The 17,108-nt window shown below is 39.7% G+C and overlaps 1 protein-coding gene across 4 annotated transcripts in view; it reads right to left on the bottom strand.

Annotated features, from left to right (window-relative positions):
• Positions 1 to 16,896, bottom strand: part of LOC139795847 (uncharacterized) — a 58,689-nt gene extending 41,793 nt beyond the window's left edge. For 2 of the 4 annotated variants that reach the window (XR_011725720.1, XR_011725721.1), the window contains exons 1-8: positions 16,687 to 16,896; positions 16,198 to 16,298; positions 15,763 to 15,832; positions 14,792 to 14,922; positions 13,081 to 13,169; positions 10,359 to 10,458; positions 9,005 to 9,048; positions 7,789 to 7,866 (exon numbers count right to left, since the gene is read on the bottom strand). Coding sequence is in view for 2 of the 4 variants with exons in the window: in XM_071743017.1 (XP_071599118.1) it covers positions 7,789 to 7,866; positions 9,005 to 9,048; positions 10,359 to 10,458; positions 13,081 to 13,169; positions 14,792 to 14,922; positions 15,763 to 15,832; positions 16,198 to 16,298; positions 16,687 to 16,852 (779 nt within the window). In the remaining 2 variants the exon portion in view is untranslated. The remainder of the gene's footprint in view (positions 1 to 7,788; positions 7,867 to 9,004; positions 9,049 to 10,358; positions 10,459 to 13,080; positions 13,170 to 14,791; positions 14,923 to 15,762; positions 15,833 to 16,197; positions 16,299 to 16,686) is intronic. The other 2 variants (XM_071743017.1, XM_071743018.1) reach the window with 1 other exon arrangement.
• Positions 16,897 to 17,108: the final 212 nt, after the last annotated feature.

The following is a 17,108-nucleotide window of genomic DNA, read 5'->3' as shown; positions in this document are numbered from 1 at the left end:
TATTTAAAACATTCTGAAATCCACAACTCAGAAGGTCAATGAAAAGAAATCTACCATCAGTAACTTACTCTTTGGTCATCTCTTCCATTGTCAGTCTGTTTCAACAGCTAGTGAAGACAGCAGGGGAACACTTTTTACCTTCATCTGAGCTAAGCATGAGGGATGATTCCTCCTCAAGGTCTAACACTGCAGAATAAACTCTGCAGAATGCTCAGTCAGTCACAGATGAGCTTTTTTCCCAGCTCACATTAGCTCTGAAAGCTTCCCTCACTTGGTAACAACTCAAAACAAAGAGGTGCAGTGAATTCAGCAAGAAGTCCCTGGATTCCACCTGTGTTGTAAATGGATGGCTGGGAAAATACCTACATCCTATACTACCTCATAGTAGATTCCAATAAGGTATTTTACCAATGCATGAAACTTATTTTTAATATATGTATTTATAATAACATAAAAAATTGTTTTTCTATATTGCTAAAAGACATGACTTAAAATTAATTTTCACCTTGGAAACAAACTGGGATAAGTCACCCCTACGGTATGATTCAGTCACAGAATGGATTGGGTTGGAACGGACCTTAAACATCATCCAGTTCCAACCTCGCTGCATGAGCAGGGACACCTTCCACTAGACCAGATTACTCAAAGCCCCATCCAGCCTGGCCTTGAAAGTTTCCAAGGATGAGGCAGCCACAACTTCCCATGGCAACCTGTGCCAGTGTCTCACAAACCTCACACCAAAGAATTAATTCCTAATACCTAACATAAACCTACCCTCTTTCTGCTTGAAACCATTCTTCCTCATACTACCAATATACACATTTGTAAACAGGCCCTCCCCAGCTTTCCTGTAGGTCCCTTCAAGTACTAAAAAGTTACTGGAAGGTCTCTCCAGAGGCTTCTCTTCTCCAGGCTGAACAACCCCCAACTCTCTCAGCCTGTCTTCAAAGGAGAGGTGTTCCAGCCTTCTGATCATCTTCATGCACCTCCTCTGGACTTTCTCCAACAGTTCCATGACCTTCTTGTGTTGGAGGCTCCAAAACTGGACCCAATACTCCAGCTGGGGTCTCACGAGAGCGGAGTAGAGGAGGGAATCACCTGCCTCAACCCGCTGGCCAAATTTCTTTTGATGCAGCACAGAATATGCTTGGCACACAGCCAGCGCATGTTGAGCATCCCATCAACCAGCACCCCCAAGTCCTTGTTCAAGGCTGTTCTCAATCTTTACTCCACCCAACCTGTATTTATGCTCAGAACTGTCCTGACCCAGGTGCAGTACCTTGCACTTGGCCTTCTACTGAACTTCATGAGGTTAGCATGGGACCACCTCTCAAGCCTTTCAAGGTCCCTCTGGATGAACACCCTTCCCTCCAGAATGCAAACCACACCACACAGATTGGTGTTGTCAGCAAATCTGCTGATGGTGCACTCCATGCCACTGTCTCTGACTAAGATGTTAAACAGCATCAGTGCCTGTACTGAGCCTTGAGGAACACCACTTGTCACTGGTCACCATTTGGACATTGAGCCATTAACCTTCACCCTTCACGTGTGACCAGCCAGCCAACTCCTTCTCCACACTCAATGGAGAAGGACAGGACAGGAGTGACTGTCCTGAAGTTACCCAGGTCTTCCTTTTTTCTTTTTGAAAACATTTATTTTGGGATTTTTTTTCCAGTCAGTGGGAACTTCACCAGACTCCCACAGCTTCTCAAATATGATGAGAAATGACTCTGCAACTTAATCCACAAGTTCCCTCAGAAGCCATGGAAAGATCTCATTAAGTCCCATGGATTTGTGCACTTTCAGGTTCTTCAGATCATCTTAAACCTGCTCTTCTCCAGTGGGCCACTCTTTCTTTTTCCAGTCCCTGTCTTTGTCTTCTGCAGCTTGGGTGGTGTGGCTAAAATGGCAGCTTCTTAAACCATTAAAGCAGCAGTAGCTACCTGGATAGGGTATTCTAGCACATACCACAGGAACTATGATCACACTATCAACTTCATCAGCACCTCCACTGAAAGTAACTCTTTGCCCAGTTCAGTGGTGGGTGTTACTGATAGACTACACAACATGTGACATCTGCCCCTTAACAGGCAAGTTTTATGTTGCTCATAACCCACACCTAGGATGGAATTTTGTACAGTGTAGCAGAGCAGCTAAACCACACAACTGTGACCTTGAACTCTGGCAGTAGCTACAGTCACAGCATTCAAAGCAGCACAGTGGCCAAGTGGAACCCATTAATAACAAAAAACCTGCACCAATTTAATAATAAAATTCCCTAGTTGGATGGGGCAATATTAAGTTATGTAAACAATTCTGAAAGGAAACTACTAAAATGAACTCTAATTAATTACCCTATCATAATTTAATTAAATACTAGAGTTAAATGAAAGTACTACTTTTAAAACTTTTGCTTTTGGTTTTTTTTTTTTTTTTTGAGTGGTTATATTAATACAGAGTTAAAATACAAAAGTAACATCAGTTTGTGGAAGAGCTACCATTCTGTTATCAAAACATCTGTTTCAGATTGTGGTTTTGGAATGTAACAATAAATACATTATAACCATTAGTAAACCAGAGCACTGATTGAATCCAAGCTAAGTTTAGACTGCAGAAACTCCCTCCAAGTTGGGGCTAGGTAAGGAGTTAAGAGTTCCTGCAGGTCCTTACTGACCACAGCACGGCAGCAGTGAAGTTCCAAAACTATTTACTGAAGTCTCCTTGTCATCAGCCACCTACAGCTGCAGTTCCACTCTAATAGGAAGCAGTGCTCTGAAACCAAGTGTCTCATCAGTTCTTGGCCTGACCCCAACTTACTCTTGTAATAATTTTTCCTATGTAAAATGCTGCTTTTTCTTCAGTATTGGCTCTCAGAAGCAGGGGTCTCTCTCTACTCTGGGACAACACAATATTCAATGTCTATGAAGACAGTTTTACATAATTTGCATCACAAAAAATGTAAAATCCAGGATCACTATTGGGTCCTGGTTTGCTCAGGGAGAAAGACATTGTCTAAGATAAATTGGGTATTTCTTCCCCCATAAGTTGCCAAATCCCTCAAGTATCTCATTCTGGTCACTACTGTTAGACAGGCAACAAAAGATGGGACAGCTTGTGTTGCATGTTTATTTGCAGGGGAAGATGCCCCGAGACTGCAAACAAAACCCCAAAAAAGCCACAGCAATGCATGCAGCAGGGTCCAACCAGAGCCCAAGCAGGCTGTGGTATGAACTTGGACCTTTACAGCTAATGCAGCTTCCTGGGACATTGATGAATGTCACACTGAGGAGAGCTCTATGCTCAGCTTCTCAACCCCCAAGTGAGTATTTTAACTGCAGTGCTACTAGGCAAAAAAGTAGAAACTGCTCCCATTTCTGTCAGAGTTTATACATCCAGTTCAAAACTGCTTACATGTGTCAGGCATATGACACATTATGACGTGTCATAAGCACAAACAGGAGTAAGGTATATATATATATATACCAACATGTTTCCTAACTTTTACTGCAACTCCAGTTAAGGCAAAAATTCTTGATTGCATCACTTATCTCCTCTGACTAGAGCATGTCAGAGTATGCATTGTCTGTAAACTCTTAATACCTAGATAATTCCAGGCCAATCAGACAGCCTGCCTGGTGTTTTCAGCTGCCTGGAATAGATGATGTTACAGAGAAAAAGGCACAGAAAATCACCTTTATCCTGGCTCAAACCAGGACACATTGCTAACTGGGACTTGCATGCTGGATTCTGTTTAAGTCCCAAATTAAGCAACCTGGATCCAGCCCTTAAGAGACTCCAACTATAAACTTACCCTTTTGGTCATCCCAGGCCAGAGGATTATGCAGTCTCAACCACTGTACACAATGTGTACAAAATGTCAGTGTTTATCATCTCCTCAAAATGATTACTCTACTGATCAGCATTAGTTTATTCTCTCCTGTATTTCAAAACAAAACAAAACAATGTACTAATCACCCACTGGCACTAAATAATAGTAAGAAAGATCAATGTCTGGGCTTAAATGAGATTAAACACAGAGCTGTGCATTATTATTTTAGTTCTAGCATCATGGTTCATTTTGACATAGTGTTAATTCCCTACTGAATGCTGCACACAAGACATTGCATAGGGAGCAGCATGTATTATGCCTTCTTCTGACCATGTGCTAACATATATTACTATAGAAATAACAAAAAAAAGGAATAAATGGCTGTTTTGATAGCATTTACTTAAAATCAGCCATCTAAGAATACACATTAGTCTTCTCTAAATGGTGAACTGTTTATTGCATTTTCTCCTCTAAACATCAGAGAAACCACGGAAGATTTGAGTCAAGCAACTTTCCTCTCTCACCCTGGAAAAGCAAATAGCATTTATTCCATGCCTGTCTGCCTGTTTTTGTGAAAACTGGACTAAACTCTCAGGTTCAAGATTCCTGCCTTTAAGTCAAACCCATTAAGGAGAGACACCCAGAACAATTAGAAAAACCCCAGTGCCTTAGGTCAGCAGACAGAAATCAGCTGTATCTGACTTATCAACTACAGTAACTCAAAGTCATGAGCTGGAACATGCACTTTACTTGTTTTACATTAAAAACTTATTTTACCAAGACAAGAAAGGAAAAACAGCTTAGGTTTTAATAGCTAACCATTCCATTGCCACAATATACCCACAGGAGCATTCCTGAGACTTAAAGCTAACTTCTGCAGTGCAACTGAGTTCCCAGAAGTGATCTACATCAGACACTTCAAGAAACAAACACTTCAAGAAAATCAAAAATAGAAAAAAACCCCACAAACCCCAAAAACCTACAAAAAATGAAAAAAAACCCTATGTTGGATTAATGAAGTGGGTCCAATCCAGTGCCTCAATACTCAACGAGACTCAAACATTTGTATGGAATGTGAGCGTTGACTCTGGCTTTACTCAGTTTAATTTAAGTTGCTCTTGTTTACATAGTTATTTTTCCTTATGCACAAACTATAGACAAATAATGTTTATAAACCTAAAATTTGATCACTTCATTTTTTGTTTAAAAATTAGAAAAACTCATACCCATCAGCAGCCAAACATAGAAGAGCAACATGGACTACTGTTCTTGGGGAAAAAAACCAAAACAAACATAGAAAAAAAAAATTACCTGAATCTGATGATAACCAAACATCCTCTGCAACAGGACGTGAGGAAAAGACAGAGATTGCCCTCTAGTGTTTAGCCACTAGAGAACTGCTGCATAAATGTTGTGAAGGTCCCATTACTGTTGGCAGAGTGGAACCATAAGGGAAAGGTGCTCAAGGCAGCAAGAAACTCTGATTTGAAAGGCACCTTAATGACACACACAGATTTGATTTGGCTTATTCCTCCCACGTTTACTGACTTTGTTGGTCTCTTTTGGATTTATTATATATCATGGATACTGTAGCTTCCTGATATCTAAATTACACACACCTTCAGCAGACTGCTAAAAACACAGCTTTTCCTAAATTAGGCAGAAATCATTAATAGACTATAGTCAAGTCACTTCTTCAAACTCTGTCAGACCTCTGTTGACTTACTGGCAATACAAGTAATGCTGGTGACAGCAGATAACACATTTTTGTCATGACTGGAATTATGAATTATCCTAACACTATTCTGTGTTATGCAAGGCACTACCTGCATACATTGAAAACAAATTCAGGCTGAACATAACAAAAAACAAACCCATCAAGTCTCTTTAACTTAGGGAGTCAGCTGGTTACTACTAAGCTAATCAATCAAAAATGCATTTTTGCAGCTCAAAAGCTTTCATATTTCCCCTTCATGCACTTGGGCCTAAATATTATAACCAGCTATTTATGGGGGGGAAGGGAAACCGTAAAGCTTTCTAACAGATCTCCTTCCCTCCCTCCTCCCCCCATATTCCAAACTGATGTGCTAAACCATAAGTCCACTTTAGTGAGTCTTGCATTTTGTATCTACAAATATAAAATTAAAGCTCTCACATTATTTTGCTTTTTTTCTGACTAGCTTTAGGAGTTTGTCATAGAGTCTTCACATAACATACTTTTATTAAAAAATTTCACCAATCAAATGCCTGAGACTTTTTCAATTTGCAAACAAAACCACTAGTTTTAAAGAATGGTGATTAATTCTTTAGCAGACTTAACCAGAAGGTAAACAAATTACTGCTGTATTAGCAAATAGACAATCATGCACGGTTCAGAAGCTCATGTGCAGATGGATAAGGGGTAGTACTGGGTGCTAACCTTCCAGATTCTTTAGTATTCATTCAGCACCAGTCAGCTTTAAGCCACAAGACTATGATTTTAGACACAGTTATGCAATTTTTATATACACACACAGAGTATGAGCTACACATGTCCATATACTTTTCTGTGAAATTCGCTCCTCCTGCTCCAGTAGCTCATCATTTAATACAGCCAAATTTCTTTTTTTTTTTTTTTTTTTTAACCAGACTGCCATTTCTGACAGAAAGATCCTTAAAAATAAAGAGCTACCAGGCATTTTAGTAAGAAAAGTAGTATTATTCTTTTAATTTTTTTATAAAGCAAGGCATTTTGGAGTCCCAGCTACAGGATATTTTAAGAGGTTTCATAATACATAATAAAATCATCACAAGATACAGCAGAATAGGAATAGGATTAGCAGTTATAAATTTTCAAACCAAACAAAGTGTCATGTTACTATAAACCCTTTCATCTGATTTCCCACTGAACACAACACTTAAAAGTGAGTGCAGCTTGTTCAGGGCTAGCAGCCTTTTAACAGGTGAAAAGAAAAGTCTGACCCTATTTCTTTCAGTGCCTTATGTGCCTTCACCTGTGAATCAGCAGTGTTCAGGAGCTCAGAAAAGAAGAATATACCTCCCAGAATCAGGCACTGAATAAGAAACAGTAACTACCAGCAGGAGAAAAAAAAAATTGGCAGCCCTAGGGAACTAACTCAGGGAAGCTGCTTCTCAGATTGCAGGGCACAAGCAGTGTCCTGCTGGTTCATCTACCTGGATCTGCTTCCCGGGGTCACCCTGGGAACAGGAACACATCTCATGAAAAAAACCCTTCTCTCCTGCATCTCTCCCTCTGCCTTTCTCATAACACTGCACAGGACAAGATTCCTCACTTCTATCCCAAGGAAAATAGAAATAAACTGCAGCCAGGATCACTCATCCTGTACAAAAAAAATGTGCAATTATTACTTTTAAGCTACTCTTAAATTAAAAAAAACTGGTCAAAAGCAAGCTACATTAGTCCTTCCTTGTGGAACTTCTCAGCAGGCAGCAGGCATCTACGTGGAAGTCTAATTTAGTATCTCAGAACACAAGATACACACACATTTTGAAAGGACTAAGTGTGTGATTTAACAGTAGGCACCTCTCATCTAACTGGAGATCGACAGAAAAGCAACCAAAATATGCATTTTGTCTTTTTTCATTACAATCATACGTGAAAGACAGTAACAAGTCTTTCTAAAAAGCACACTATAAAAAAGGAAACAGAGAAAATAAGCTAAAAGAAAAAAAAAAAACAAAAAACAAGGGGTTAAATTTTTACTAACCTAAGAAGCAGATAATTTGTAAAAAGAAAGCCCCAATACAGCAGGAAGGAAGATTGTAATAGGGAGAACAGACCTCTTAGAAGAGTAGTGTTAAGGTACAAGAATAAATAGGCTCATATTGCCTCCCTCAAAAGAAAAAAGTCAAAGCAGTTTTCACAGCAGAAATACAGGAAGAAACCTCATCTTTGTGCCACTACAGAAATACATGCTGCTGCTATGGCTACCTACCAGTCTGGTACTGCATGCCAGTCAGTGAATATTCCACCTGTACATTGAGCACCACATTCAATGAGATGACCTGCAAGGCTGGGAAAATGGTATTCAAATAACTAAGTATTCTGTAAAATCAAGTTTCACAAATCCACTTTAAAATGTAATAGTACAGTGGAAATAAAGCTAAATAACAAAACATGCTCATTTTTCCCTCCATAGGCATCTAGGACTTTAGTAAATTCTGCATTAAACACAAATAGGGATTCTGAAAGATGAATATATCAGGACTTAAAGGAACAACTCCTACACAAAGAATCAAGTGAATTTCCTGAAAAAAAATGAACACCTAGAACATTATCTGACACCAAATAACAAGTTTGATTTGTCATTTCAAGAAATACTGATTTAAATTAAGTATCTTTTCAGTCTGCATTAAATATGCATAGCCCATATTTAAATCAAGAGATACCTCACTTCCAAGCTGAAGGACAGAAGGTATTATGATTGTGTTAATCCTTTAGTGTGATTTTACATAAATACTCAGTTGTATTACAGGGAAAAGCCTCATCTCTTGTCATCTCCAATTCAGAGCAGCAGAAGTTTCTTTCCACATTTATTCTCAAGCAACAGGAGGTACAAGAATACTACTAGTTGTAAACTCCAGTTATCAAAGTAATCACTCATTTCCATGGACATCAAAGGAGTCAGATGACACAGAAAGTTAATAGAGGTGACAGAATTTTACTCGAGGCTTTCTGCATCAGATTCCTAACTTTAGGACTTAAAACAAGGGTTGTTACACTGACACTGAGCTTCTGCAAAACCATACAAGGATGTTGACCTGACTGAATCTCCTTCTGCCTATCTTTGAGAAGACTGCTACCATCTCAACTACCAGCAGTGATGGCCAAGCATAAAAAGCTGTGCATCACTACTCTGAACTCTAAGGTTTTACCTCTTGACACAAAATGGACAAGATAATTATCCTGTTAAATGAACCCATTCACTCCATTCCTCATTTTACCATTTTAAGTTGGCTCCAGAATGAAGAATGTAATTCCAGTGCCAAACAAGAGTACTAAGTGAGCCTTGAAAAAGCACCATAAACGGAAGAAAAACATTTTAGTATATTAATTCAACAATATTCAAAACCACTAAGTGGTAAAAAGTTCTCTTATCCTGGCATTATATATGAAATATAAATTTACCAATTTCTTCTTTTATCATTTACCTTCCTGCAGCTAGCAAGTCAAATTCATCCCTATTCCAGCCAAACTAGAAGAAAAATACACATATGTTACGTATATATATGTTTCATACAGTACAGAAAACTGCACATAGTATGTTCACTTCTTTGAGTAACAATGCATTGGATATATTTTTACCCAGAAATCTAATGAACAAAAGCTGGGAGGCACTGTACACGGATTTGAGTTGCTGTACAGTAAATTAGTAAAAGAGCTCTGATGTATTTCAGTTTTTCTCATATTAACACACTCAATAAATTATAAATTCTTCAAGTCACACTCTCTTCAAAAAAATGAAAGTGCAATATTCATATTATTTAAAATTTGCATAACCCAGAGGTTTAAAAGTCTAGTATCTATTTTGTGTCATGTAAACAAACCACTGTTTTTTCAGCTTCTGAAAATTATCAGTTCTTGGAGTACTACCAGTCAACCTTAAAAACTGGCAGTATGTTTTGTTTAACTAGAATTCTCCTCCCACCCCCTCAAGTTCAACACAGTGCAGAACAATACATTGATTGTTTCTGACTTAGAACCTAGCAGGAACTTCCCTAAAACCATCCAATAAATTAGATAAGGTCTCTCTGGAACACATAATACACACTGACAGCTATTCTGAGAATACAAACAGCTAGGAATAAGAGAACAAGTCATAATGGCAATTATAAATGAGAAAGTTTAACTGGATTAGGCAGCATTTGACATGCATGAAGTAAGAACAACATAAATTTTTAGAGAGGATGTTTGTAACTAGACACTAATCCATGCCCTCCTTCTTCCAAATACACACCAAAAGAAAGATTCCGTATTTCATGGTGTGTGGCCATTCACAAAAATGTATAACCCATGCACATACTTCAGAAAAACACATATCCTGCACATACAATTTTTTAAATTCAAGGAATTTCAGAAACGTTGTGTTGAAACTCAACGATTTAAAGTAAAACTGCTTACCCATTGAAAAAGCCTGGTGGTTTAAACCACAATGAGCTCTGCTGTCGCCATCTTGTGGTAAAGAAAAATACACCTTTTTCCTAACTTTACACACCCGATTTTAAACATGAGGGGAAAATAAGCAACAGGGAAATATTGTAAGACTTTAACTTCCTCGAAATGCCTTCCAGCATCATGATACTCGATTTCATACACCTGCCTGCTACAAGCTTGCGAGAAGTGAAAGCTGACAATCCTTTCATGCATGTAAGGAAAAAAAATATAATAAATAATTTTTTAAATTTGGTATCTATATTTTCACAAGGAGCTAAAACTGCCTGATAATGACTGCTGAATATTCATCCCCTTATGTTCATTATCATATGGAAATCAACTTGTACTTACAGAATGAATGAGTGGTCCCAATACAATCCCACTGTCAACGCATCTGCCCGTCACAACAATGTCAGCTCCAAGGTCAAGAGCCCTGCTTATTGGTCTTGCACTAAAGATGAGAACACACAGCAGTAAGAAAGTACTTTTACTTTTTAAAGCATGATTTTAAAGAAAAAACACATTTCCTTGCCACACACGTGATTAAAAAAAGGATAAAAATCACTTTAAAATCCCACAGGAAATCAATGTAATCCACTTTAACAATCAATTTGTCATTTTGTTTATACAGGAATATTTTTTAAAGCAATCATTAAAATACTAACTCAGGTGGCTAAATGGCATACTCAAAACACTTGTCTTGATACTTACAGAAACTGTCTTGAATAAAGTGCACAGAAGGTTACTTCTATTACCAGGAACAGAAAAATTAAGCATTTGTCAGAGACTCATTAGCCTTATTTCATTTGTGGATGACTGTATAAAGACCAGTACTCTTCACAGAAAGCTTGGTGATTTGCCTTTCAATTTCAAACCTTTCAGGTTAATTTCCCTTTTAAGTTTTTGGATTTTGCACTATGAACCAACTTCAAAAAGAGCACTGGGCAGTCATCATTTTTCAAAAAACTCAGGCAACAGATTTTCCAGGTTGGTCACGTAAGAGTTGGAGATACTCAGGCTTGAAAACAGTCACCCAGTTGAACTCCAGCCCATACACTTCAGTGACCAAGCTTTGACCAGATGTGGCCCCAGCACTGCTGAATCTTTCTATTTGTCATGAGATAATCAGCTTGAAGAAACAAATGACGTAAACCTTGTGCCTCGAAGAACAAAACCAAGAGCAGTATTTTCCTACAGTCTCTACAGATTTTGTTAAGGAGTGAACTAACAGACACAGAAGTTCTCTTTGCGATATAAATATAAAATAAAGTATGTTTGGGTTTTATTTTTTTTTCCCCAATGCTACATCAACCAAAGGATACTTAAAAAAAACAAGTGAATATACAGCGTAGGTACCCAATTACACTTCTGGGTGTACTGTTAAGTAACAACCACAGGTAAAAAGCACAGAGTTTCTGCATACATACAGGATATTGACAGAAAAACTGTGTAACTACTTGTAAAAAGCAGTAAAGAATGCCATTTGGCTCATATTGTTAAAAATGCTTGTGAACTCAGCCCACAGATCTCCTCAGAGCCCAAATCAGAAGGGACAGAAGAAACACTATGATCAACATCCCAATGCAAATTTTTCAGATGGACTTTATCCACTTGAACCAAGAATCAAATTGTAAACATCATCAAATTTAGAAAATTATAAGTGAGCTATTTACAGAACTTAAATTTCACCCAATGCATTCTGCTGTTGACACATATAAGTTTATAATTGGCTTTACAAATAAGTATCCACTGCTGATGCTGTAAAAAAAATTACAACTTAGGAAATCACGAATTAAGAGCTTTGCATTTCAATGCAATTGAGATTAAGGGGCCCATAAAGAAATTCTGTTTTTATCACAAAACAAAAAATACCTGTTAATGAAGCAGAGACAGAGGTAACTGATTTTAAATACCTCATCCTCATATTCACCTGCTTTTATCCTCTATGCTTTGGATTCCTTTTTAAATTCACTAATAAATTGTGAAACTCTATAGTTGGAATGAACACTTCATCACAATTACAAAACTTAAAGATTATTTCTTAGATTTTATTTATCATTACTCATGATCTGCAAATGTTGCAAGTCAAAGTTTAAGAAACAGAAAATTTAGCAACAACAGAAAGCACTAAAGACAAATTTAAGAGAGTCATCTGCTAAAAGGTTCTTACTTTACAGAGAAAACTACATGTGTGGTACAGCCATACACTGTTTCCTGCCAGTGATGCATTTTTGGAAAGTGTAATGATAACAATAAAAGAGAGAGTACAGAACCTTGCAGTTTTTCCATAAAGTTTAATGTAAAAGAGAAAGGACTGTGTTGTACAGACTTTGGAAAACTCCAAGCAGAGATATAGAAGGGATGCTATACAAGACACTGAGGATGGAAAAGCAAAATCAGGATCACCAAGCAGGAAAGCTGCTGGGTTTTGGGAATGTCTTGATCATTGTCCCACTTCTCAGTTCTTCCCCTGATAGATCTGATTGACATTGATTCATCTGAAGAAGTTGATGGTGCCAATGAAAAGGCAACCATACACAAGCAGGTAGCTAAAACACCTGCATTTAGAGATTTACGGGAGGCCTTTAATATCATTAGGTAAGGAAGACCTTCCAAAATGGAAAGCCAGCTTCCAAAATTTCAGTGGTAGAAAGCCTGATGCACAGTTCAGCAGTCTAATGGATCCTCCACACACTCAGAGTGTCTCAGTGCTTTAATTCCTAGGTTACACTTCTCTAGTGACAACATCCTAAACAACTGCTCCATGCAACAGCAATACTCTGCTTATGAAAATGGACTTTTGCAATTGTTATAATGAAACTACAACTATTTTGGCTTGAACTAACACCTAAGAATTCACAGCAGATATAATGCTATTAAGACACAACTGAAAAGATTCTATATTAAAAAATTTATTTACAAATTAAACAAAATTTTATTTCCTGGTTGCCTGAATAATGCAAAGGTGAATCTCACATTCTAGGTGGTTCTACTTGCAAAATGAAACAACTTCATGTAGTCAATGTCTTAAGATTATTTTTCATAATAAAACTAACTTGTTAAAATAACTCACCCAAGATAAGCACTCATACTATGTATGCTCTCTGGAAATTGCTTGCCACTCTCTACATCAGTAATACCAGCTCCTTTTAGGTTCTCTTTCTGTTAGAAAGCAAAGAAAACAAGAAATCTGAGTATTTTGTAGTATTTACTTTAAGCCTCTTATTAGTATCAGACAACAGATTCACTTCATAGCAATTCTAAGCTAAGTATAATAATTAAAATTAGCAACAATATAAATAATTTGAATGGCTAAAAGCACTGGGCAGACCTTTTAACCATAGTTCTTTAGCACACAGAAAAAACCCAAGTCAGTCTTTAAAGAACATTAGTCCCTTCACAAATGATCAACTACAAATGAATTGGTATATTTCCCTAGGCTTTTAAACTGTCTTTTATTGCTGAATAAATCAAACCCTGCAAGCTGAAACATCTGCCACAACTGCAGTGGTGGCATGGCCAGCAAACAAGGCCAATTCTGCAGCTCCAGGTGACACAGAACACAAGGTGTTTCCAGAGAGGTGGTTAGGGGAGAGGTGGGCAGCTTTGACCATGTGTTAAGACAGCTTGGGAAACCAGGGGCCATTGACTGCATAGACTGAATGTCTAATGCTAATTATAAAAGGAACCTATACTGTGGAAAAAAACATTCCACTTTGAGTTACTTTGGCAAGGATAATCTATGGGAAGGATTTAAGTCCTTCAAACCACGGATAACATTACTAGTGTAATTTATGGTGCTTGGTATCAAAAGAAAAATTGTTTGCAGACAGTAAAAGTTCTTTTTTGTTTCTGTAGGTTGTGCACAGACAGCAACATAGAAAAATAATCCATTTCAGATCAAAAATGTCCGTGTCAAGCTGAAATAATGATAATTTCATTGCTGTTCCAGTAATAAAATTCTGGACCACTGATGCTAAAGTAATTTCAGTAGGGTATAAGTTTCTTTAAGGGAAGTCTAAGCACTGCAAATAATTTGCAAATAAAGAATCTTACTTGACATTCTTCCACATTCAATAGCATGCAAGGAGTAACAGAGCCTACACAGATAAATAATTTTCCAAGTTAGAGGCAGGGATTTAACTGTAGTGCAAGACTGTCCCCTCTTAATCATTATCAATGTATAAACTTTTCCCAGTGTTTTTTCAGGTATGACTATGGTTTTTGCAGAACCAGACTTTGTGCAAAGAAGTATCATCCTCTACGTAAAAAAATATTTTATCTATACTTCATGGTTGTTTTTAAATATTACAACTTCAATCCTCCCAGTTAACATCACCTTACTCGCCAGAAACTAATTAGTTAAAAACAGAGAAAACCTGTAACCCGGAAAAAAAGCTAGAAAAGATGAACATTTGAACAGTGGCAACTATACCACGTTCAAATTGAGAGATTTGGATTACTTAGATTATTTAGTTTATAAAGAAACACATGCTAACTTCTTCTGAAGAACAAGCAGACCTTAGGTCAGCTTCAGCTTCCTTCAAAAAGATAAAGAACAGATCTAATGTCTTAAAAAATTCAACCCCATCATACACCAAACATAAGATGTGCCAGGAATTGATTTCGTGCATAAAAACTAAAGAAAATAAAGCCACAATTCAATGATGCTTTTAAAGATAAAAGGCTACTGCATGAAGATACACAAAATAAGTTCCTATAGGACAGTAAATATAGAGTAAAATAATTTCCAACGTATTAAGCCTCAGGACAAAGTAAAATACCTCACTCATTAGGTCATCTCCAGCAACAACAGCTATTTTAATATCAACATCTGCTTTCTTTGCCACCTCCTGAAGGGCTGCTGCACAAGCAAGTGGATTAATTCCACCAGCATTGCTGATGACACGAACACCTAAACAAAACAAATTAAGTTCTGCAGCATCAACAATCACTTGATTTTAATAACTCAAAGCATGCTAAAACACAAGCAAGATCTATTTGCAAGTATCAAATACTTAATCAAGTACTAAAATCACATTAAAACAAGATCTCCATTTAATATGAGAAAGAATCAGCATAAGCTAATGTAAAAATTGCCTATGGAGTAAGCCAAAGTAAAATGGTTTATAGAAAAGTAATTATTATAGATACTTCTGCTCTTTCCTCTATGCATGGAAGGAGAGAAAACACAGGAGACAGAAAGACTCAAAACAACTCCTACAGGAGCAGTATTTGGCACAAGCCATTCAAGCATCAATGCTCTCCAAACAACTGCAGAAATTTTAGCAGCAATATGCATCTATCTCTGTAAACTCTAGACTGTGTTAGCAATATACAGGGTGCTTAAAATTTCCTTTCTGCTCTCAGGCTCAGAGAGCTGCTAAGTTGCACCAGTGTAGACAGAAAAAAAGTAACAGAAAACAAGTGATGTTATAGAACTACATGGGAATGTTTAAAAACCTTTAGATTGCATTGAGTATGTCTAGATCTCACATTTTAACAAGCAACTTTTTCCATTCACAAAGCCACAACAAGCAATACATAGAGATACAATATATATATTTAGTTACAGCAAGTGTTTCAAAGTACCCAATTCGGGTGTTACAATCAGACCTACATTTCTTACAACAGGATGTCTCCTGTCATTAAGCTCAGAGAACAGCAAAACACTAAGGTGAAAACCAGCTGTTTATAGGAGCAGTAACTACACGAACCCCCCTAAACAATTGAACTCAACATAGAGTAGCATTACCTTTCCTGTGAATATCTTTTATATAGGGAGCCATGGCAGTGGAGACAAAATCCGGAATGTAACCTAAAGCCTGAAAGAATTAAAAGCTGTAACACTTTAAGTCAACCTAATCCCTTTTCTTGCTTAACAGAAAAAAGAAGACAAGGGAGAACGACTCAAAATGTTTGGGTAACACTGTGGGAAAAGGCACGAACGCTTTTAGTGAAACCGAATACACAAAAGGAAATAAACACATGCAAGTAAGACGTATCCAAAAACGTCCACATCAGAACCTGTCAGGTTTTTAAAGAGACTCCGCGAGTGACCGGGGTGGGAGCAGAGCTGGGGAGGCACCGGAGCCGTCCCGTCCCGTCCCGTCCCGTCCCGGTCCTCCCCTCCCTCCTGGCCCAGGCGGGGCACGCCGGGGCTGGGCAGGGGGTCCTGCCGGGTACTTACGGGAGATCGGGCTTTAGCGGCCGTCAGCAGCGACATGGTGACCTCGGAGAGGTAGTCGAAGACGAGGAAATCCAACTTCCCTCCGTACAGCAGCTGCGGCACTGGCAGAGCAGGGGAGAAGCCGCTGTTAGCACCGCGGTATCCCCTGTCCCGGCCGCAGCTCGGGGCAGTGCCCGGCGATCCCGGGCTGCCCCACCCACTGTGGGACAGGGCTGAGGGGAACCGAGCCGGCGACCGGGCCGTCCCGCCCCTGTTCTCGGTGACGGTCCCGCGGGCGGCCCGGCCCGCCCTGCCCGGGCGTGCGGCGGCGGCCCCGGCCCGGCCCGGCCGCTTACGCAACGGGGCTGTTTACGGGGCTCTTTGCGGCGCTGGCAGCGGCCGCCGCCCCCCCGCCCTGCGGCCTCCCCAGCCTTCGGAGCCCCGGCGAGCCCGGCCGGGTCTTGCCGCCGTCCCGGGGCAGCCGCCGCCGAGCCCCGTGCGGTCCCCTACCTGCGGCCGCCGTGTCCCCCCAGAAGCCCGAGGCGCAGCCGATGCGGACCGCAGCTCCCGACGGGGGCTCGGAGCCAGCGCCGCGCTGCCCGTTCCAGCGGGACGGGCGGGCAGGGGCCCCCAGGAGCCGCGGCCCCCGGAGCCCCAGCAGAGCAGCGCGGCTCATCGCGGCGGCGGGCGGGCTGGTGGGCACCGCCCCTGGCTGAGGCCTGGGCCCGCCCCGGCCCGGCCCAACAGCTCACGGGGGACGGGATGGGGGCGTGGGGAGGTGGCTGTGGAAAGGAGGAGGTCCATAAAGCCCCAGTTTGCTGGGGAAAGTGAGTGGAGCTGTGGGGGTCTCGCCGGCCGCTTATCTCGGCACTGGCTGCCTCAGGCGGAGAGAACTGAGTTCTGGGGTGGACCTGAACAGGGCGTCCGGGGTG

The sequence above is a fragment of the Heliangelus exortis genome, chromosome 4 (genome assembly GCF_036169615.1).
Source record: "Heliangelus exortis chromosome 4, bHelExo1.hap1, whole genome shotgun sequence".
Lineage (NCBI taxonomy): Eukaryota > Metazoa > Chordata > Aves > Apodiformes > Trochilidae > Heliangelus > Heliangelus exortis.
Note: the sequence above shows the minus strand (reverse complement) of the source record. Positions and strands in the feature narration are given on the sequence as shown.